General features: G+C 40.1%; 1 protein-coding gene across 1 annotated transcript; it reads left to right on the forward strand.

The window, feature by feature from the left end:
• The first annotated feature begins 7282 nt into the window (after positions 1-7282).
• Positions 7283-18803, forward strand: LOC121091806 (astacin-like metalloendopeptidase). The gene is made up of 12 exons (XM_040602017.1): positions 7283-7370; positions 7536-7560; positions 7672-7705; positions 8493-8626; positions 10026-10143; positions 10692-10870; positions 14592-14673; positions 15556-15683; positions 15989-16104; positions 16543-16768; positions 17883-18001; positions 18573-18803. The coding sequence occupies exons 1-12, from the start codon at positions 7302-7304 to the stop codon at positions 18801-18803; spliced, it is 1461 nt and encodes a 486-aa protein (XP_040457951.1). The 5' UTR covers positions 7283-7301.
• The last annotated feature ends 3493 nt before the right edge of the window (positions 18804-22296 follow it).

Here is a 22296-nt window from a genome sequence, read left to right on the forward strand (position 1 = left end):
ACACCTGTGTAAAAACATTTTTCAGATAGATAGTCAAGATAATAGAAGAAACTGTGCTGATTACTAAGTATATCACTTTTACCTCTGCACGTCATGACTAGCTGATACTCACAGGTTGCTGTTTGAAGGACATTTGGCTAGAAACTCCACATTTCAGATAAGATATAGAATTAGAGTCTCATATTTATTTTCATGAAAGCTTAGTATGTGGTCATACTAGCTCCTAAATTTCTCTTTGCTTTTGCAAAGAATATTATAATTTTCCCAGGGGGCAAGTAAACTGTCTTCTGCCTCCATGTTGCCCCATTCTTCCAGCGCATCTAGAAATACATATCCCTCTTGCAGAGCAAAAATCTCTTTGCTCTTTGACCATTTATACCTTTTCTTCTCTGTTTTGGGTACTTGAGCTCTATTTCAGCAGCCTAATTTTTCTGTGGGAGATGGAAGACAGGAATACTTAGAAACCACAAAACAGGCCTCACAAGCTGATTTTTTCTAATTGAAAATCAAAAAAATTGCCTAAAAAACCCTAGACTGCTCTTTTCCACACTGTCCTTCACAGCTCAGTATCCTCAACATTTTTCTCACTTCAGAAAAGAACACCCTAGAACTAGAGGATTGTGGAGTTGTATCCCCTCAGGTAAACCAGTGCTCTAAACATCAGCAATAGTAATCAGAATCCAGCTATTTTAGTAGTAAAGATATGCTATTCACCTGACCCCAAGCTGAGCTCCCTGTTACAATCCATCTTCATCACAAATCTTTACTTCAAAGGGTACTTTGAGTCATCAGCAATGTTTCCTTGGACTCCAGCTTCCCCTATGAACCCTAAGTAAACCATCATTAGTATCTGCATAATTCACAAAATCTACTTTCAGAACAGTATTCTAACAAGAGCACAGGTGTGATGGGGAAAAGGAAGTGAATTTTAAGTTAAAAAAACCAGCTAACCTATGACATTAATACCCAGACCAGCAAAAGCTGGACTAAACAGCATCAAAGGGTCCTTGTAATCTTTCACTGTTGCACACTTATGCTATCAAGCATCTACAGCACTTGTTTTGTGCTGACAGAGGTCACTGCACATACTGTGTTCTAGAATCAGAATTTTCAGCACTAAACCAACTATTATTTAGTCACTCACAATAGCGGCACGATCCTGCTACATCACACGAGAAAATCCTGTGCAAAAGCCCCACTCCCTGCTTGTTAATTACATGCTATACAGTACCACAACAACTACTACCTGCAGTCCTTGGTATTGGAGGCAAAGTACTTAATCAGTAAGCATAAAGGGATTAACCATGGAAACACTGACACAAAGTTTCCCGGTGTGAAGCTAGACAGCTCCTTCAAGGCTGCTTCTTCAAAGCCAGATACCTGAACTCTCTGAAAGCCACAGGTTTTAAGCACGTCTGAGAACCAGCACACCTGTTTCAAATCCTAAATGTGGCTGAAGGTGCTTCTCTTTAGCAATCAGCTTTGAAAACCTCACCTTAGTTTCTTGTCTAGAACAGAGGTAGTAGCACCCGACTGCTTTGTAAGCACTTGCAAAAGAACACTTGAAGACTGGAAGCTCTTGTCCTTTGCCAAATATTACTTGTCAGGAAAGTGTAGGAATCCCCATAGAGAGGGATAACACGAGACTCTTGCCTTCTGGTTCTTATTCTGCTACTGCGAGATTCTGGCTTTGTTTCTTCATGAGTCAGCATCTGAATTTCTTTGTTCATAAAATGTGGCTAAACATCCCATTTTTCACTATAGCATGTCAATATATTTTCGAAATATTTTGAATGAGACTTGCTAAGAAAGTACTGCACATTATTACCTGCTTGTACATTTTTCATGTCATTTTTTAACCTAGCAGTGTATATTCCCAAGACATGTGCTATCCTTACAAACACAGAGAGAAATTGAACCTATTCTATTTCTGAAGTTTCATCCTGACAGGTTTATGAAAGAAGTGTTTGTTCTTGCCCAATTGCCTGATGCTTATCTATTAAGAAATTTCATCTGAAAACAGTCTCTCATGTATGCAGCCAGTTTTGTTTCTTAGCAAGCTTTCAGGTTTCTTTCCCTGAAAGCCGCTGTGGAAATGCATATGTACATGTATATATGTTTCATCTATGTATAAATCCAAGTTCTGGTTGCACAGAAAGACCTGAAAAATGCACAGTTCTAACGTGGCGTTTTAAAAAGAGTAACTCCCTAAAAGCAAAGAAGTTAGATAAAAGGAGCAACTAAAAGGATAAAAACATGGAAATAGCAAGAAAATACCATTACCTGAGATAGAAGTAAAATGTGTGCTAGACATTGTAAGAAGACAAAAATGCTTAGACATGGAAAGCTGCAGAAACAGTGGAAGTCGTACCTGAATGGTGAAAATAAAGAACAGTATAAATTCTGACAAGTGGCAACATATAACATGGGTAAAGAGATATTTTTTTAAAAAAATTGGAAATCTATCAAAGCTGATGGAACTAGTAGATAAGCAAGACATAAAAGGAGAAGATAAAATTAGTGCAGAAAACCTGTGCATCCCTTAGGTTGACATGTGCTCTAGAGCAGGACAGGGATGTTACTGGTCAGAACATTCCTTACAGGGATTGATTGAGGAAATCTCAGGTTCAGGACGTTGCTCAGAAGAAAGAGTTTTAGCACAGATCAGTGCAGTGAACAGTAACAACTTGCTAGGAGCAGATGATGCTCACCCAGGAGTTCAGAGGCAGCTCACGTATGAAACAGCTCAGCTGCCTGAGCAAGCTCGGTAAGTGCTGCTTAAATCACCACAGTGCCAGAGCTATGGGAAAGGGCAATCAAACTTTAAAAAGGATCCAGGATGAGTGAGTGTATTTCTTCCATACCCAGGGCTAGAAGAAATATGTAATAAAAACGGAAGTAGTAGGCTCAGGGATAAATATCATATGTTGGGGCTGAGTCAACGCAGCTTTCACAGGGCCTGAAATACAGTCTTTTAGAGGTCTCTGACGAAGCTCGTGGTGAGCCAGTGGATATAGTTATCTAAGCTGCAGCTGCGTTCACTGAACGTTCCATACTGGAGTATAGGGAGTAAGGGAGGCTGTTGTAACACGTTGCAGCTTTTCAGGGTGGAGGGTGCTAACAGACCTTAACAGCTCCTGACCACCCTCACCTGGGGCCTCTGCCCATGGCCTCTGCCCATTGGCCCGGGCTCCATTTAAGCTCTGGCCTTAGGCTTTGCCCCTACTTTGGGCTGTGTTGGAGTGAGTATCCTCAGTCTGGTCTCTTTACTGCACCTCGGACCTGTGTCATGTTCTTGTTTTCAGTCTTGTCTCTGCCTTCAGCTTCTGGATGGGCTCTGGATGTGACTCCTCACCTTGTCAACAGGCTGTGCTGAGGTGCTGTAAGACTGTGCTGTAGCCCCTGCTCCCAGGGAGCCCCCTTTATGGGGCAGTCCTTTTCTTGTTGCTTCCCCTCTGTCCTATTGGTCTTGGTTCCCTTTCAATGGAATGGGCTGATGACTGATATTGTGAAGTTAAAGTGAAACTAGGGCAGAGCTGAAAGAGTACTTGAGTTTTGCAGTATAAGCTTTCCAAAAGCTTTTAGAAGGACTTGTTAATAAAATCTTTAGATTTAAAAATCATTTAGGGAGAATGGGGCAGGTAAATAGCTCATTTTCATAGTGGACCATCAGAACACCTCAAAAATCTCTTGTGGCATCTGTATTTATAACCTATAATTATCTTGAGAAGGTGAGCAGTGAACTACCAAGCTGCAGATGCTCAGTGTTTTGAGATGGTTCAGGCTGGAACTGATGCATTGCTTCCCACGGTGGATTACAGAACAGACTCTGCATGCTTGCAAGCATTTTCTGCAGGAAGCAGTTACTGGTCCATACTGTGCAAACAGGGATCAAAGGCGTGAACAGGCTGTGAGTGGTGACAGGGAGTTCCTGACTGTTTGTGTAAAGGTTTCCCACTTGCACAAATGGCAGACCACTAGAGAGCAGCAGCGTTAAATCGGGACTTCTATTATGTGCCTGAATAACTTGTGACTGAAACAAAGAATTAGGGTGATGTTTGCAGTTGGATGCTGGTTTCAGATCAGGTTTTATCAGAACCAGCAAATCTATAAACCAGCTGGTCCCATCTGGCTCAGCCCTTGGGTGCCTACATATCCAAATATTGAAACCAACCTTTGTAGCTTGTCTCCAGGAGCCCAGTCGTCCCCATGCATCAAGTTCAGAAACTATAGTAAAGCTCTCTTCAGCCTACAGCTACTGCAAGCCTAATAAAACTAAGCTGTAAGAGTTTCAGCCGATTCTTGTCTGTAGCCTTCATCTCAGGTTAAGGGTCACTGACACCTGTAGCTAGCTCCAGTGCAGTCTTTGGACTTGTGCCTCTCCTGCTAACATTATGGTATCATTCTGCTACTGGAAAGGTAAAAGATAAATGGTGGTAAAATAGCAGAGATCACACTGCTGCAGGAGTGGTTTAGGAGGAACAGAGCAAACATGCATCTGTTTCAAAATAATTTCAACATATCTCAGTATTTACACTGGAGAATTTTTACAGAATAAATCTTTCATTTAAATGTACCTAAAATGTGGAAATATGTCAATAAATACTATTCCATAGATACTCTAACCTACACTAAAATCAACTAGTTACATTAAAACTAGCATGCAAATGTTTCTGTATCAAGAATATACCGTGCTTGATAATAAACTTCTCTGGAAGGCTTGCTTTTGCTGGCAAGTAACTGGGAAAAAGTAAGGACTAGGCACCAGGGACCAGATTTAAAAGATCTTATTTTTGTCATTTTGACCTGTTTTGCAAAAGCCAAAACTTTTTTTTGCACTTGATCAAGGTCAATGATTTCATTACTCTAAACTGATTAACTGACTTACAACTGAAAAGCCGGAAAGCTCATTTTCTTCTCCCAATCAGTAAATAATAAGGCATGAATTGCATGCTTTCGCTAATCCTAGCATCCTGAAGGACACAATCTGCAAACAGATAAGTGTTACACAACATCATTTTAAACACAAAGGAAGTTTTGCGGTGTTTCTATTACACTCTTTTCAGCCTGTTATAGTGTAGTATAATAGCTTCATTTAATGGCTACAAAGTTATTTTTAAATGCTCTTCTGCAGAATCTGATTTCTGTCCAAATGCAGGGTCACACAAAAGAAGGTTTAAAAAGAATTTTCAGGTAGTAAGTGCAATACTTTATATTGTGACTTAAAAAATTAGGACTCTCAGTGTAGTAAAAAAAAATTGGTCTCTTTAAACATGTAGAGAAAACTGTGAGCCCTCCTGATAAGGAGCTTTTCAGCTTACTTAAGGTGAACACGCAGCTAAGTTAAGCCAATTTCTTCTTCACTAGCAATTGTCTGTGTAACCTTTTGTGCGAGTAGCTGAGAAACTGAGCATTGGAGTGATATCTGCTGGATCCCTACACAGCCACGTGGCCTTTCATCTCCTGAATTCGGTTTCCCTTGAGGTTCATACACTCTTAATCCTTCAGCAGGGGAAAGTGCCCTCTGTACTTTCTTGTTATGGAAAAATCACTGGGCTTGCTATTCCTGTTGCTTCTGATGATACCTATTACTGATAGGGAACTAGGAAACAACCTGTACTTCAACGCCAACAGATGTTTGGCTTTTCTACTTTTGTCGTTTAATATTATGCCAAGAGGGACTTGGATTACATGGTGAAAATGCTCATTCTCTGCCGTGGAATGAAGGTGAAACTAAGTATGCATCACTAAGAATGTGATAAACATTGTATTGAAATTACTAACGAACAGCAGTGACAAAATATCTGGCAGATAAAGGACAGTGTGGCTATGAATATGAAATATGAAAAGACAGTGTAAGAAAAGATATATAGGAGAAAGAATGCAACTTACAGCTGTGTAATCAAATTATTTGGATAGATGATGAGCCCGAGACCTGAACATTATTCTGCTAGAATATCAAAGGAGATGATGTAGACAAGCAGCATCAAAAAAGAAATTTTCCCCCATGAGACAACTTCTGATAATGTGTTATCAGGTGATATGAGACTTTGGTCTATTAATCAGCCTTGAAAAATACCCAATTCTTTCTGGCAGTCAGGAAAATTAATTAAACCATGAGATAAATCTCCTGACTCAAGGGTTCCTCTGCTCTGTGGTCTGCAACCGGAGTCCATAAACTATGAAACAAATTATTAGTAGGGTCAAATGAAAACATTAGTAGCAAAGCTTTGCATAATATCAGCTAAAATTTTCCTAGCAAACTAGTCCTTAAAAACGAAGGACCAGCCCATACATCTGTCTGGAAAGGCACCCTCTGCCATCCTGACCTGCTATGAACCACATAGATTCCTCTGAATTTTGCCTTTGCGGGCAATTCCAATTTCTTGCTTAAAGATCTGATGCAGGAAATCCTTAGAATTTTCTGTAGCACACAGCTATTTCTGCAGGGGCTGAAGCTGGGAGGAAAAAGCAACATCTGCCTGCCTGTGGTGGTGTTCATGTGGCTTCAACATGAATATTCCCATTGTGTGGCTTACTCATACAGTGTGGGTTTTCTAGGATTCAGCCTGCCTTTCTATTCTTGTTTCTATTCATGGACATCAAAGGAAGAAGAGCTTCCCAGAAGGTGGGAAGCCAAAATTCTGTGAACTGGTGGTTTTATTTACCTGTAGACTCTAGCAAGACACACAAGCACTGCCAATGATGATTATATTGCAAGATAATATGGTACTGGAAAAACAATTTCAGCCAACAATCAGATTCATCTGTTCCCCAACAGATTTCCAGTGTTCCTGGCCAGCAATGCCTGGCTGAGACCTGTGCACAGAGGGGGAAGGCTGGAAGATAAGCTCTGAAGAGCTGGGTGGCTCCTGGCAGTAAGCTAAGGAGTTTCTAGGAAAGGTAGTCAGTGTGGATGGATCAAAGAATTCCTTGACCTTGAGTTTTGCTGTAAACAGACTGCTGCCAGATATCCTGTCCCTTGGTCAGCAGTGAGGGCACCTGCAGCAGCTCGTGGGTTCTTCTTAGAATTAAAGATGAGTCACTTTAAAGTTGCAGGATTTTCTTTCCTATTGCTCCACTTCCTCTGTTTTCTGAAGATAAATAAGAAATGAGAGCCTGGAAATTCTCTTGAGAGGTCCTGCAGCTTGTTTGTTTTGTGAAAATACTTCTTGTTATCTAATTTTGTTACACTTGTTAACAACAGCAGCAGCTTTCCCATAAAACTTGCCCCAAGTAAACTAACCACAGCTTTGAGAACTGAGCTGTGGAGCAGAGAAGATCATCTTGGAAATGTGAAGATGAAGGACTTTCTTCTGCTAAGTCATTTTGCATTTCTCTATAACTTTGCACTGAGTAAACCTGTCCAGGTGTGTCCCTGCTCCTAGATGTTGAGAATTTACATTGCTGCTGCTGAGTTGCTCTGACTATCTTAAAATTAGTTACAAAGTTTTACTGCTGTGATTCTACATGGTAGAAGCTTTCTGGTATGGAGATAAGCATGTAATTTTTTTTTTTTTTTTTTTTTTTTTCAGATAGCTAGAAGAAACAGTGACTTAGGTGAGTTTGATTGTAATTATTATATAAATAACTGTAGGTTTTGGTGGGACTGCTTTTCTATACCTCATTGTCATTATTTGGTATATTTTTCTCTTTGAAAATATTTTCTAGCATCAGTGGAAAACTATTCACAGAATTCAGTAGTGTTTTTAAGTCTCATTCAGTGTGATTATTTATGCTGTCATGATAAAGAAATTAAGAAGACTTATTGAGCAATTGCTACATGGAATGTTCTTTTCCATATGTAGCCTCAGCAAATAAGAATACTTTTCACTTTGATTTGTTTCCTATGTGATATAAGGCACTCCCCTGTCTTCTGTACCTGAGAATATTGTACATTTTTGGCATAATAACCAACAGCTCTAGTCTGTGAGAAACATATTCCAAGTATTTTGGAGTCAGAACTGAGAAGCATGTCACAATGTCTTATGTCAAATTAACAGTTAACCTGGAAACTAATAGCTTGCATGCATTCAATATATATAATAAAAACCAGTCGTTTCTTTTGTATGATTCATCCCATTTTCAGAGAGGTCAGCTACTATTTTTCTTTAATTCCACAAGCTCTAATGAAGAGAATACTGACTTACAATACTTTGCCTTCCACTTTGAAGGCTCCCAAAGCTTCTTAAGCTAAAATATATTTCATATATATCACAACTTTGATTAAAGCTGCACTATGACATCCACATTGATCTTTTTTATCCAGGAAGCCAGGCAGACCTAACCAGTCTTAGCATATTGTGAATCCTAGATTCACTCGGTCTTAATTTACTAATCCTTTTTCACATTACTGGGAAATGAACTTCAGTGAAAGAAATTTCCAAAGGTACAACAGCTTGGTTAGTGTGTACCTCTCATCTCCCTTTTGCATGTCTTATTTGCCTTCTCTGTGCCTTGTGTGCTCTTTATTTTCTTCACCTGCCAGGTAGCGAGATAGTTGTGTATGAAGGAGACATCCTCTTGAGAAGAGGACGACGCAGTGCAATTAACTGTGAGAGTTGTTTATGGCCCAAGTCACAAGATGGACTAGTCAAGGTTCCAATTACCATCTCTTCTGATTTCTGTGAGTGTATGCAAATGGATTCTGTAAAGTTAGCTTTGATCTTCCAGTCCCTATACTCTCCATTATTTTACATTTCTGTGGCATGCACCAAAAGCAATCTTTGTCCAAATGAGAATTTATTGACGTGTCTCTTTTGCTAGTCTGTTAGCCCTATGGTAGTTTGGCTAAGACTCCAAAAATTTCAGTTACAGACACTAAAATATGTGGCTGCTAGGGCAGTAGTTGTTACATAAATATCAGCTAATTAATTTTAATCACAAATATCAGCTTATTCCTGCTAGCTACAATGCACTTTGATATTTAGCAAGTACAGAAGAAATATAATTTGTTCACATTGTGAATGTATTTTTGCCAAAATCACCATTAGGAGCACTTTTTTGAACACTATTCTTTTCTTTCAATTCTCTCAAATATGCCTGCACTAGAAATCTTGTAGAGGCAAAAATGGAGGAAAAATCCTTGGAGATATTTTTTCCTTTATTGCAATTCAGTCAGTCAGTAGCTCTGTCCTGTGCAAAAGGCTGCAGGACTGATGCCTTAATGTAGAAGATTTTGTTCCAGAAGACTTCATATGGGCTGTGCAGGTCTATCTTGCCCCTGCTGAGGCTCCTCTGGACTGAGGTTTCCATGCAGACCCTTCTTAAAAGATGCTACCTTGAAAGAAAGTGGATGGAAGTGAAATACAGCCTGTGGCTGATTCCCATTCCTGGGGAATCTCTGTTACCATTTGAGCTGAGGGAAGTCCAGTCTCTGTGTTGCCTAGGCTGCTGCTCTGCCCATGTGCTTCCAGATCTGCAGCATATACTCTTGCGGTTAGGTGAGGGTTATTCCATGTACCTCCCTCTCTCCAAAGCTCAAAGATGAGGAAACTGAGATACAAATCAGTCGTAGATGATTCATAACTGAGGAAGCCAAATTAGGCCAAAATGTTCAAAAGTAGATAAACACTCCAATCTTTATTTGGTACCTGAATAGAAACACTGTGCTGTTCAGAGCCTCTGAACGCTGTCTTAAGTGATTCCAAGGGGTGTGTGGCAAATATTTGTTATCTCTGATAAGCAAAATGGAGTTTTGGTGCTTAGCTACGGTCAGATGGCTCATTTGGGATACAAACAGTTGGACTGAAGTATCTGAAACTGTTTCATTCTTCTTCTGTTCTTTTGCTTTCCATCAGCTGTCTCCTATAGAATATGCATAAGGGCCAGCTGTAATTCTTATATCTTCCCTTAAAATTCAAATCAACTTGAAGATCCCTGAAGGCTTTGTGTCCTTTTCTCTATTATGCTTGTATGACAAAAAGTTAAGGAATGCTGTGAAGTTTTAAAGGGATGCGCCCCATCGATGCACCTTGGTTTTGATTAACCAAGGAAGATTTCTCCTGGCCCCTTTCTCTTTCTAGCAATGACAGAGAGGTCTTGGATTGCTGATGCTCTGCAAGAGATCTCCACGCTGACCTGTGTGCAGTTTGTAAATCGCACCACAGAAACGGACTATGTGTATGTTGAACATGGGCAGAGGTAAGCTTCTGTCTCCTGAGAGTGAAAGTACTCAGAAGGTCTTTCAGCTTCTTTCGTTTTGATCTGAATTTAAGTAATTACTCTTTTTTTTATCCTAGGAGTCAAGATTCAGACAGCAGGTGCAATTTTTCATTTTTCTTTAGATATACTGGTAGTTACATCAGTTAATAGGCCACAGGAATAAATGTGAGCGTGGACTTAAAGATAATGGGGTATAATTCAAAATGAGATATTTTTCTTAAATGGTGTAAAAAATTTAAAGTTGTATAATTGTTTCAGTTTCTTTGCTTAACTATTTAAACTGCTTCATCTTAGTTTGATATAGCCATTTTACTGTTTCAAAATTTGCCATATTCATCACAAAGGCTTTATTTCTCCTCCGAGGTAGTTTGGCAGCTTTTGGAAGCCTAGATATCTCATGTCAGTGACTATTTGCATGTCTCCTTCTGTGGCTGCACATCTGGAGCCCCTTGGTGGTAAAATCAGTACACCTATTTCTTTGTGTTTGCTGAATGTGATCATTTTGGTTATTGATTGCCTACTCTTAGCTGCTGGTCTTACTTTGGAAAAATTGGAGGACGTCAAGCAGTAGGCCTGGTGAAAAATGGCTGCATGGATAAAGGAGCGATTCAGCATGAAATGAACCACGCACTAGGTTTCATCCACGAACAGGCACGCAGTGATCGGGACAAGTTTGTCAAGATTATGTGGGAACACATTGTCGCAGGTATGCCCACTAAATCTTAAGAGAAAACATGTACTTTCAGATAAAGGAGAATGCTGTTCACAGGAGAAACAATGGAAATAAGAATCATGATTGATATTGGCTGAATTGCAGCAGCAGCACATTCAGTGTGATGGAATTCTTGTTCGGTGTCTGTACTAGGGGAATTTGTGGCCACACCTACATTGGTGTGGTCCTCCAAGGCAGATGCAGCCTGAAAGTAGCTCTGTGTTCTTATTTTGATATCCATCATAAGCCCATATTCACCTTATCCCAAATACCAAGACCATCAGGATTGTAAAATGTAGCAAACTCTTTGCCAGGAGGCAGGACTACAGGAATTTTAGCTGAGGTGGGGTGAAACATAACATTTGGGGATCATAGCGGGGAACTGCACAGCAACTCTATCTTGGGGACAGACACGGAGATAGGGGAGGCAGCGGATAGGCATCTTGGCACTGGCAGAGAGTGAAATGCACATAGCTTAAAATGGAGATGAACTAGGGATTCAGTGTGGAGAGAATAGAAGCACATGCAACCACTAGTATGTGCAAAATTCTGGGACCTGGCATGATGTGCAAGGAAGGACTGCAATTATTCCCTCCTTGAGGACAGAAGAATATACACTGCCATGAAATGAAGGAGCAATGGTAAATCTGCAGGGGGAAAACAAGTGAATGTTATTTAGGGAAAGGAATGCAGGATAAACGGTTTGGGCACATGCCCTTGATTTGTGTGTTTGGAACATGGGAGTGTATACAGAGGTCCAGGCTTTTTTTTTTTTTTTTTTTGGGGGGGGGGGGGGGGGGAGCAAAAATTGTAGGAGGTCCCAGGGAAAGCGAGAAAGTGGTACACAGAAGGAAAGTAGCGGAAGAAAGGATGCAAGGAATCACTTGTCTGACAGCTATGAGAGCTGGACAAACCACCACAATTGTGAAAAGATAATAGTGTACTTAGTTCATTATAGTAAATAATAGTAAATTAGGCTGAACAATTGAATACGAAATTATAGTAAGTCTCGTCAACAAATAAGATCCAACTCTTCAGTGTCATACACAGCTGAAAATATCTTTTTTTTTTTTTCTCCAGATGGAACTTGATTGTTTTTATTGCAAATTCCTAACACACTGTTCTCAACTTTTTTCGGTTATTCCCATGATATTCTAAGTAAATTCCATTTGTGCTGTTCTTTATTGAGGTTTCAGCTCTAGTGTTATGGTATGATTTTGCTATGAATTGTTTGCTGTTGTACAGCAAGGGTGTGCCACGCTTGAAATGCTAGCAAAGGATATGCTAGGAAAGAGGAGTTGAAAAGATGAAGTTAAACCAAAAATACTAGACAAAAACATAGTTTTACACTAGTTTTGCAGGGGGAAGCCCACAGCTTTGGATGTCATCATTCCTAAAGGATACACATGTAACCAAGCCCTGTTTCAGGCATCGTATCACAAAAGGATAAAAGAAGGGGAAGAGGTGAAGACAGGACTATTTAAAAGGAGGTGGGGTATACCTAAAATGTTTCAATAGTATTCACCAGGAGTGGAGGCTGAGAAGATTGGCATAACAAGGGAGTTAGAATGCAGCATGTATGCAGCACAAGCACTGTAGGGGAAAAACGTAAAGATATGCAGGGAAAAGGAAACGAAGAAACACAGCTACGTTCAGGAGGACTGTTAGTGTACGTCTCCTGTAAAAACATGCTGCTGTTAACAGTGCTGATGGCAGAGCTCCCATGGACCTCAGTGGTGCAGAACCAGACCTCAAGACCTTTTGCAGCTTCCCAGCTCTCCCACACAACTTGTTTTTCTCTTGCCAGGGCTGCAGTACTGTGGATGTTTGCTGGGGGTTGTTTTTACCCAGCAATTCACCCTGGAAGCCATCCTACTTCTTTGTTTTGACAAAATGCAGCCTGATCAGTTGCTGTCCACTTAGCTACTTGAAACTCAGCTTGTTTTTCCCAAACTTTTTTGGACAAAAAAAATATTCAGAGACTTCAGCCAAAGCTTCTTTTTCAGTTCTTCTGAGTCATTGCTCAGAATCTGGCTGAGGGAGATTATTTTTTAGAGTGGGAAAGATGGGATAAGTCCCCGCACGTGTGCAGGTCTAGACGGCCAAATCTCTCTGGCATGTGATGAGGCAGATAGTAGTTTGCTGGCAGTGCCTCTGTCCAGCCGGACTGCTGTTACTTCTTTTTTTAGCAAACCAATTCAGCAAAGAGCTTGTGTGCCAAACAGTAGCCATATGCTTAAATATTTCACTGCATTTGAACTGTGTTCTCTGTTCATCACCTCAAAAGAAGTTGTGTGCTTGCTGATAATTCTTTCTGAAGTCAGTATAGCAGATAAGAGGAACTGAGATAAAAACTCAAGTCAGGAAAGTCAATGCTGTTGAGAACCAATCTGAGCCTTAACTGAGTTTTTGAGCTATGAAAAGCTGCAAAGTCATGTTTATCCCCAAACTTTTTATAATTCAGGATTTTGAAGCTTCTCTTTGTGTTTACTAGCCCTCATTGGGACCAGTGCTGAAGGACATTACTGGAAGAAACTGGCTCTGATTGCAAGCCTGCCAGCCAAGTTGTGCAGGCTCCAGAGATTTTTCTGACAAGCATCCAACCCTAAACTCTTGTCCAGATGGTTTGTCGTTTACAAACCGCTAGTTACAATAACGAAGGTACAGATGTTGAACTGGAAAGGAGTTCTCGGTGGCTAGGGCATTAGCCTTAAGGCCAGCCTGACTGCATTCAGCTCTCTGCTCTGACGTTGCTTGCTTGCCTGTATTATCATGGACAAGAGACCCAGGGTGCAATTAGCACTGATGCTCTCCCACCAATGGAGAGCAATAGGTGCCTTCAGATGAAACTCCCTCCGTGTCTTTTTCTCCCTCTCCTCTGACTATCCTGGGAGCCTTGATGAATAAATTCAGTGCCAAACTCAGAGAAATCATAAAGTTAGGTGACACGAATTCTAGTCTGTGTCTCTGGGGCCCAGTCCTGTATCAGTGTAATACTTTTTTACCTCATACAGGCTTTTTAAGGCTAAACAGATGAGAAGTGATTAGATGCTCAGCAGCTGTGATGAGAGGGGCTACATTCAGACAATGTTTCTAGCTGATCTTACTTAGTGCCCTTGCTTCATGCGAGTCATATCACTTCACTGTAATCACTGCTGAGTTTGACCAGAGACAAAGCCAGAACATGGCTGATAACATGCCCTTGGGTGCAACTTACAGGCAAACTGTATTATAACCCTTAGATGGAAGGACTCAGCAAGACAGGCTGATCACTCACACATACCTCTGAGTTTTTGATCTAGGTGATAAGAGTGATTTCCCTTTCAAGGTACGGATGCAGGTTTGAGGACATCGGCTGGATGCTTATAATAGCCAAGATAATGCACTGAAATATATTTGGAGATGCCCTCATGAAGATGGACAGATGAATACCTTTACTTGACGAGTGGAATGGATTCAATGATTATATTGAAACTCTGACTTGATTCAGTTTATATTCTGAAAGCTGCTAGACTGGGTGAAAATGCGTTCCCCAGGGGCTTCAGAAGGCTCTGGTGGTTTTGATAGATCCAAGATCTCATGAGAACAAGTACTTGTATCCTAAGGATATCTCTTGGGATCTGAAGGACATCCTTTTAGGATTATGCCATCAAGTAGTGTATTATTAGAGCAACAGTAATTGTTCTGACTGAAATGTTGCTTTCCTACCTTACAGGGGAACAAGGAAACTTTGGAAAAGTGAATTCAAAAAATCTGGGCCTTCCCTATGACTACTCTTCAGTGATGCACTACGGCGCGTAAGTTATTTTCGGATACATCTTTTCAAAGGAGCAAACAGCTTTCAGATCTTCTGCTCGGATCTAGAAAGAAGGAATTACTCTGTGCAGGGAATGACTTCTGCTGTTCCCTTAGAATTGAGTGAATGCACATAATTAAGGGTGAGTATACTTCCTTTGTCAGCAGGATTCCTGGAAAACAGAGTTGATAGAAGAAAAAATTAGGACAACATTTTATTTCACTGTACTCTTGTCTCTTGCTAGAGGCCTTGGCGTGGCTATGGTCCAAAGTCTTACTCTGCTGAGTCACTATCTAAACCAGTTCTGAAGTCTGAATTATTTCATTAACACAGTAATAGCTGATCATAGGCAAGAATATTTAGGTACAAAGAGAAAGAAGTTTTTATATCATTAAGATATTGCGTGCTGCCTCATATCATCTGCAACACTGTCTAAGGTTGCATTTTAGTCTGTAACGTACAAGTTTGTATCATGCCTATTTCCACTAGCAAGTAACAACTTCTGAACAAAACTGTGAAATAAAACTTGTCTAGCAGGAGGCAGGAAATTGCAGAGAGCAAATAAAGGTAGTAACTAAGACTCCTGCTTTTCTGCCTCTGGAACGGTGAAGGTGGGATTCAGTTCATTTTGCCAGGACATTGGTGAAGATTTCCTCATTCAGGACAGTGTGCAGCATTTTCTGGTTTCTTGCTTGATTTCAGCTGCTGCACACAAAATGGCTTGCATGCTAGTCCTCTTCAGGGAAGATTGGCTGGTCTCTGAGAAGCTTCTTGCCATTTTCCCTTGAAATTCTGGGCAACTGTACATGAATATGATTATGCAGTTAGAGAACTCCACTGTTTAAGAGATGTGATTTAGAAATGTGATTTCTTATTTCTACAGGTATGATTTCTCCAGCAGTCCAGGGAAACAGACTATTGTACCAGTTCCTGACCCCTCTATACCCATTGGACAGAGAGAGGGGCTGAGTAACTTGGATGTAGCTAAAATCAACAAGCTCTACAAGTGCAGTAAGTGCTGTAGATGGAAAGCATGTGACCCTTATACAGCTGATGTCTGTAGGCACTGTCAGACATCCCTCAGAGGAAAGCAGCCTGCAGTTCTTTTAATACATCTCTCTTGCCTACAAGAGGGTTGGTATGCTGGTGGAAACAGACTTGTCCCTGTGCCAAGCTGCTGCCTTCTTGAAAAAACAATTAACTTTCAATAATTCACAAGCCTGACTGATTAAAATTGTTGGGGATACTTTTCAGGCATTTCTAGAAGATTTTTATGCACTTTTCACTATTCAACACTATTTGGTTCTTCCCTTCAGATCGCTGTAGTTCTGTGTTGCTTAAATCCAAAGGCTCGTTCTCCTCTGTCAATCACCCATCCCCATACCCAAACAACAGCAACTGCCTGTGGTTGATCCGCATCCGTCAAAGTAAGGTAATTTTTATTAGGAGAGGAAAGGTTTGAACCACAGTGTCAAGGCTACAAAGCATTATTTCATTATTATGACTACCCTCTGGGAGTCATTTTCATGGACTGAGACATTTATTTTGTTACGCAGTGAATGAAAAGACAGTCTCAACAATTTTCATAAGACTTATTAAGACTATCAGATGCATTATTTAACTTGATTTTTGTCCTGTTAAGATTGGATGGCTTTTCAAAGACAAGCAATAGTCAAACATCAATCACTGTGCTCAGTAACAGGGTAGTTAGGTGAAATTCTATGTTCTTTTTACACAGAAAGTAAAGCTTCAGTGATACATGGATAGTAAAATGAATATGAAGTCCTAGTTCGCTACATAACAATTAGATGGCTTGAATCTTTCCCCGTGTGTGGCATTAAGCCAAACATCTCTTTTCTTCTTTCTCAAGATTTTCCTGCAGTTTGAGGATTTTGATCTCCAACCCTCCTCAGACTGTTCTTCTGACTATATAAAAATTTACAATGGAAACAGCAAGAATTCCCCTGTATTGCTGGACAAATACTGTGGGAAGGGGCCGCTGCCCTCCTTAGTGGCATCTGGATCGACAATGCTGGTAGAGTTTGCAAGTGATGAGAGCATTACAGCCACAGGATTCAGAGCCTCCTACAACAGGGGTATGAACATGCCTTTACAGAGCTTGGAGAACAGCATTAATATGTTTGTACGGAAGAACTGAAATCTTTGAATATGTACTCCAGAGCAGGTTTTTTCTGTGTTATTCTTTGCACTTCCATAGAAATGCTAATGCAGAAGGCTAGGCAATGATGGGGCTGAAGGTTAGCAGGAAACAGAAAATGGAATGTTGCATGGGTCTTATGCTAGTAATCCTGAGAACCCACTCATATTCTTCTGAGAGTGCCTGCTAGGCTTCTTCACATAATTAGAAAAAATTATTTTTAAAAAAACAATGCAACAACTGTAACTAATAGGAGCAGAGCAGCCAAAGGGCACAAAGACTGCAGAACTCAACAAGAAATCTTACCAATGAGATGTAAAGCCAGTATCTAGCCAATATGTTGTTCAAGGTTTTGTGGCATTTTATGCAATGGGAGAGATACTAACTTTGGGTAACTTGCACTTTCTGAATTAAAGGCTTTCACGTTACATGATCCACCATGCTTACTGTAGCCAGCTGAGGGGTGTCTGTTTTACAAAGATAGGAAATGCATTACGGACTGCTGGATAAAATTCTGTTGTGCTGCGACATGCTTTCAGTTAGAAGGCAGTAGCCCAAATAACTTGTTATTGCTTTGTTTCCGCTCAAAATACAAACCTTTTTAAAGCATGAATTGAAGTCTTAGAAACGTGTCATTTTTACTCTTTTTTTGCATTAGTCTTGATGGAGTCATTTCTAGATAGCATTAGATCTAGGTTGATAATGCAATCTGAATACTTGAGCTAATTCTTTCCTGAAAGTGCAGTAAGTTAAAACCATTAGAATGCTATGCTAATATGGTAACACTCAATTGTAAAGACAGATATAGCTTTAGATGCAGCTGTTTCCTGTCCTCCAAAGGTTATTTAGCAGCCATGTTTTTAGTTCCTTCAGTACAGCTGCTGGTACAAATATGGAGCAAAGAAATAAAATGTCAGCAGTAGATTTTCATGGTAGCACATTTTTTCTTGGCTTGAAGAGAGAATATAATAAAGTACAAGCAAACTCAATTCTACTGCCAGAATACTCTCGTTAATATGCCTTTTCTCTGTTTTTTCTCCTTTACTCCTCAGTGAATTGTGGAGATACTTTCACAGACTCAAATGGAGTTATCACCTCTCCAAACTACCCCAATAAATACCCCAAAAACCGAGCATGCTTCTGGGTCATCTGTTCTCCAGTAGGATACAAGGTAAGTCACAGATTAATTTATTTCTGGGTTTCATCAGTGGATGAAATGGAATCTCTTTTTGCCTTGGAGAATAACTGCCTGCTCAAAAAGTGACATTACAGCTTTCTCAGAGGAAAAATCTGAACACAAAAATCCAGTTTAAGAACTTATGCTGGATGTTGGTATCAGAGGTGTTCAGCAAGGGAAAACATCTACATGTGTGTGTGAACTCTTATGAATTTAGCTTGTACCAGTAGGCTTTGTTCAGAATAATCCCTAGGTAAGAGTTCCCACTAAAAAACTGAGACACATTGCGCAGGTGCTGGTTTTATATTTCTCTAGAGATGATAATTTAAAGTGCACAAGATCAATCTTGTCCCCTGCTTCTCTTTCCAATCCAAATGCTGATGAACTAAGCAAATAATTTGCTAGTAATTTGCATTACAATATGCGATCAGGATGTGGTGCAAATACAGTACAAAAACCGGTGCCTGCACATAAGGAATTTACACTTTGTATGTAACAAGCACAAATAGCCTAAGAGAAAAGGATATAACCTGGAAGCAAAGTGCTTTGGTTGTACTTTCTCCAGATATCTCTCAAAATGTTATCCTTTGAGCTGGAAGACAGTGACAGATGCATCTATGACTACCTGCTTATACATGATGGAAGCCGACCTACATCACCTGCAGTTGGCCCTTATTGTGGGACAGAGAAGGTCGCAGACTTTACTTCCACTGGGAACTTTGTGCTGGTTGAATTTCATAGTGATATATTTTGGGAGTTGCCTGGATTTGTGATGAGTTATACATTTGGTAGGTAGTACTATACAGATGGGAGTCAGAAAACACAAAGTAAGAAACCAGCTAGCCACAGGTATAACTCAAGATGCCACCAATTTCAGCAAAAAAAGCCTGAAGCTTGATCTCTTAGTCTTATGTCTACAGTGGTGTAATTTGCATGGTGGATTACGGACAAAAATATTCCTGTCCATGGGATGCTTCTGCCTGAGACTTTTTGTTATAGCATTCACATTGCTGGTGTTGCATGGTGAAATACAATAGCAGAACTGAAACTACGTAAGTGGATTTTCAAGAACTTCTAATGTGAGAAACCATGCCTGTGAAAATCTCAGAATATGGCTATGTAGCAACTTTAACCTGTATAGTGGCAAATGTTATTACCTGACCCTAATGTGCATTCCAGTATGCGTACAGAAAAAAACTTCTGACATGTTTGTTTATGCTTTGAAGCCAAGCTCACTTACACAGTTCATATAGTCACCTTAGCTTAGCCTGGAAATCACTACTTTACACTGAAGGTGCAAATGTACAGCATTTCAACTCAAAGAATTGCAATACTCCTCTGTGAGATGAATCAGGTCAGGGAACAGATTTAGCTAAAGAAATGATTAACAGTGGCAGGAACAAGCTGTGAGGGAGAGGGAACAGAGCGAAGCACCTATTTTTGCCGCTTTGCTGTGGCCTGAGTCAGGTATTGAAATTGCCCATGGGGTATTATCAGAATATTTTTTTAAAATAAGGCCTGACAACCTAATGCAAAGTCCATCGAATGTAAATGGAGCCAGTAACTTTGGAGAACATATCAGGTGTGAAGTACCTTGTCTGCAGAGAGAAATCTTCCACTTCTGAGGAGATGTCTGAAGAGGAGAAAGAAATCACCACTGTAGACAGCTAACACTTTGCCTTGACTTGATGTATTCAGAACTAAATGCCAATGCCAAACTGGAGGATGCCAAAATATCATAATAAATAATAAAAGCTTTTGCTGCAGTTATGCCTTTGTAAAGAAGAGCACACAGAAAACGCCAATTTGCTTTCCTGGTGCTAGGAAGGCAGCCAAGAAAATTTTGAATTATGCTGACTTTTGGGTTTGTAGGGCTTTTTTTAAGGATCTGTAATATTTTCCTTTTAAAGCACTGGTTAATTTTCACCCTCAGAAGAATAACTGATAAGTTGCGGACATCAGGGTCTAGAGTTTGCTTGCATCATGGTGGGAAAGTGCATGCACAGCAGGCAATAAGTATGAGTAGTTCTTGCAGGCTTCTATCTTTTGGCTATAAACAGTACTCCTTCATATAATTTGGCTCACTATTTAGACAGCATCTTTTTGGAGGATGTAACAATTTCAGCAGCATGAGAGAATTAAACTCTATTTCTGTTTTTAACCTCAACTTCAGACGGTACAAAAGCTAATTCTCACTGAGTCTGAGAATGCAGATATCCATGACTTTCACGGAGGTGCAAAAGTAATAACCCTGTGACAACTGTTATTGCACACAAAGTTGAATGGATCCCTATTTAAATATACAGTGCTGAACAGCTTTGTAACTAGAGTATTACATTGGATTCCTTTCCCATGGCCTGATGTGGGGCTCTACATAGGTGTTTTAGAGGTCCACCCATATTTGGTAAAGGAACGTGAATGAAGTGTTGAAACAGCAATGTACCACATATAGGAATATTCTTGGAAATTGTCCCTGCAAATGAGGCTTTAAGTAGGAGTCCGAGTTGTGGCACTGGGACTTGATCAGGGTGCTTTCTTTGTAAGTAAGCCCTTTATGCTAGCAAGTTTTATAAGCTCTAAGAGTGCACAGCCTGGCTAAAGGCTCCAATGTCATTTGCTTTGAAAAATGTGAATTCATCAGTAATGATGTAGAAATGCATTCCTGAATGTACAGACAGGTGGAAATATAAGGTGATCGGTAAGTTCTCTTTCATAGGAAGGCTTTTCAGTCTGAAATCTAAAGGTTCTGCTTTTTATGAGTTCTATTAGGTCCTTGTTAACTGCTTTCCTTAAAGGAGATACGCACATTAGCTGGAGTTCCACACACGCCCTAAACCATCTCCTGACCCTCTGCAGATATCAAAACCTTCAGCTTTTCTCCTGTGTTAAAATCTCTGGTTTTCTGCCACCAGTCTCCACTTCAGTTATATGTTATTCGTATATAAATCTGTGGCCACTGAACAGGAAAATGCAAGATACAAAACATCCTGATGAACAGCATCCTTCTTATAGTGACCGCTGCTCATTTTCACTACAGTTAATTGCAAATCTTAAATGGAGAGTCTGTAGAAGTCAGAAACCCTGCTGAGAGATTGAGTGTACCCAGCTGCATGGTGTAAGGGGACTTGCATCTAACAGACAATAATCCTCCCACAATAGGCATTGCCCATATATAAAAATTATTTATAAGCTTGTTCACATTCCGAGATACATGAATTAAGAATGACCAGCCAGTAGACGCAATGGAAAGTATAGCCAAAACTTTACAATTCAGATACCTCCATAGGAGGATTTTGAGAGGTTCTAATGAAAGTTCAGCATTCACGTAACACAACTTTGAAATCCCACATATAAGGATTTAATCTTTAAAAAGAGGTATCTAGCAGTGATGAAAATATATGTATTCCTATGTATGTATGTACCAAATGACACAAACAGGTACTACCTTAATTGTGTACAAAACCAGATCTATGCTAAGAGAGTTCCACTTCCACAAGCTTGTGTATGGAAGAGACACGAGGGTTTGCGTCCATGTATTCCACTCATAACTGCTTTGGAACTGTCCAGGTTCCTATCTGGGAGACCCTTGGGGGTCATTGAGTGGTATGCTTTGTAATCTGTAAGAATGAGAACAGCTATCTGTCAATTACTGCTGCAGGAGAAAAACAGCCAGGAATAAAGTGCTACCGAAACATAAAAAATGCACTACTTAAAGGTCTCTTTTTGTGTTTAATTTAAACCACATTTCCCTTGCATAAGTAAATATGTTTTTATTTTAACCATTTCTGTGGTTGAGATGATGCTTGCTTATGTGACTACACAATACCTGACAGAAAATAAGGGCAGCTTTTGGCATGCTGATAGTTGGTTCCTCATCTAGAAAAAAATGAATTTACTGAAACAGCAAGGGACTACTGAAATGCAGTTTTCAATTTTGCTGTGGTGAAGATCTGCCCTTTTTATCACACTCAACTGCAAGGAGAAACATTACAGCCTGGGAGACTTAGTAGGCAGACAGCCACATTTTGAATTAATTTGAACTTTCTCTTTCCAAAAGTTTTACTTCTAGATGTGTTCCATTATAGTAGTCGGGCCCCGAGATTATCAAGGCCAAGTCTAATACACTAGGGTACAGTTTCACAGCAAGTTAGAGAAGAACACAGCATTTGCAGCTATAACTGTGTAGGACAGAGAATGTACAACTTACTGTGCAAAAACTGAGTTTGGCAAGGAGAAGACATATGAACGAAAGACCATTTAATCTCTCCTACACTCCACGCAGAAATTAA

Source organism: Falco naumanni, chromosome 7 (genome assembly GCF_017639655.2).
Source record: "Falco naumanni isolate bFalNau1 chromosome 7, bFalNau1.pat, whole genome shotgun sequence".
Classification (NCBI taxonomy): Eukaryota; Metazoa; Chordata; class Aves; order Falconiformes; family Falconidae; genus Falco; species Falco naumanni.

Excerpts from the sequence above, each read along its gene's own strand:
- LOC121091806 (XM_040602017.1), top strand. The coding sequence starts at position 7,302 with ATGAAGGACTTTCTTCTGCTAAGTCATTTTGCATTTCTCTATAACTTT. Across the intron at positions 10,144-10,691 it reads TATGTTGAACATGGGCAGAG|CTGCTGGTCTTACTTTGGAA; the intron begins GTAAGCTTCTGT and ends GCCTACTCTTAG. Across the intron at positions 10,871-14,591 it reads GTGGGAACACATTGTCGCAG|GGGAACAAGGAAACTTTGGA; the intron begins GTATGCCCACTA and ends CCTACCTTACAG.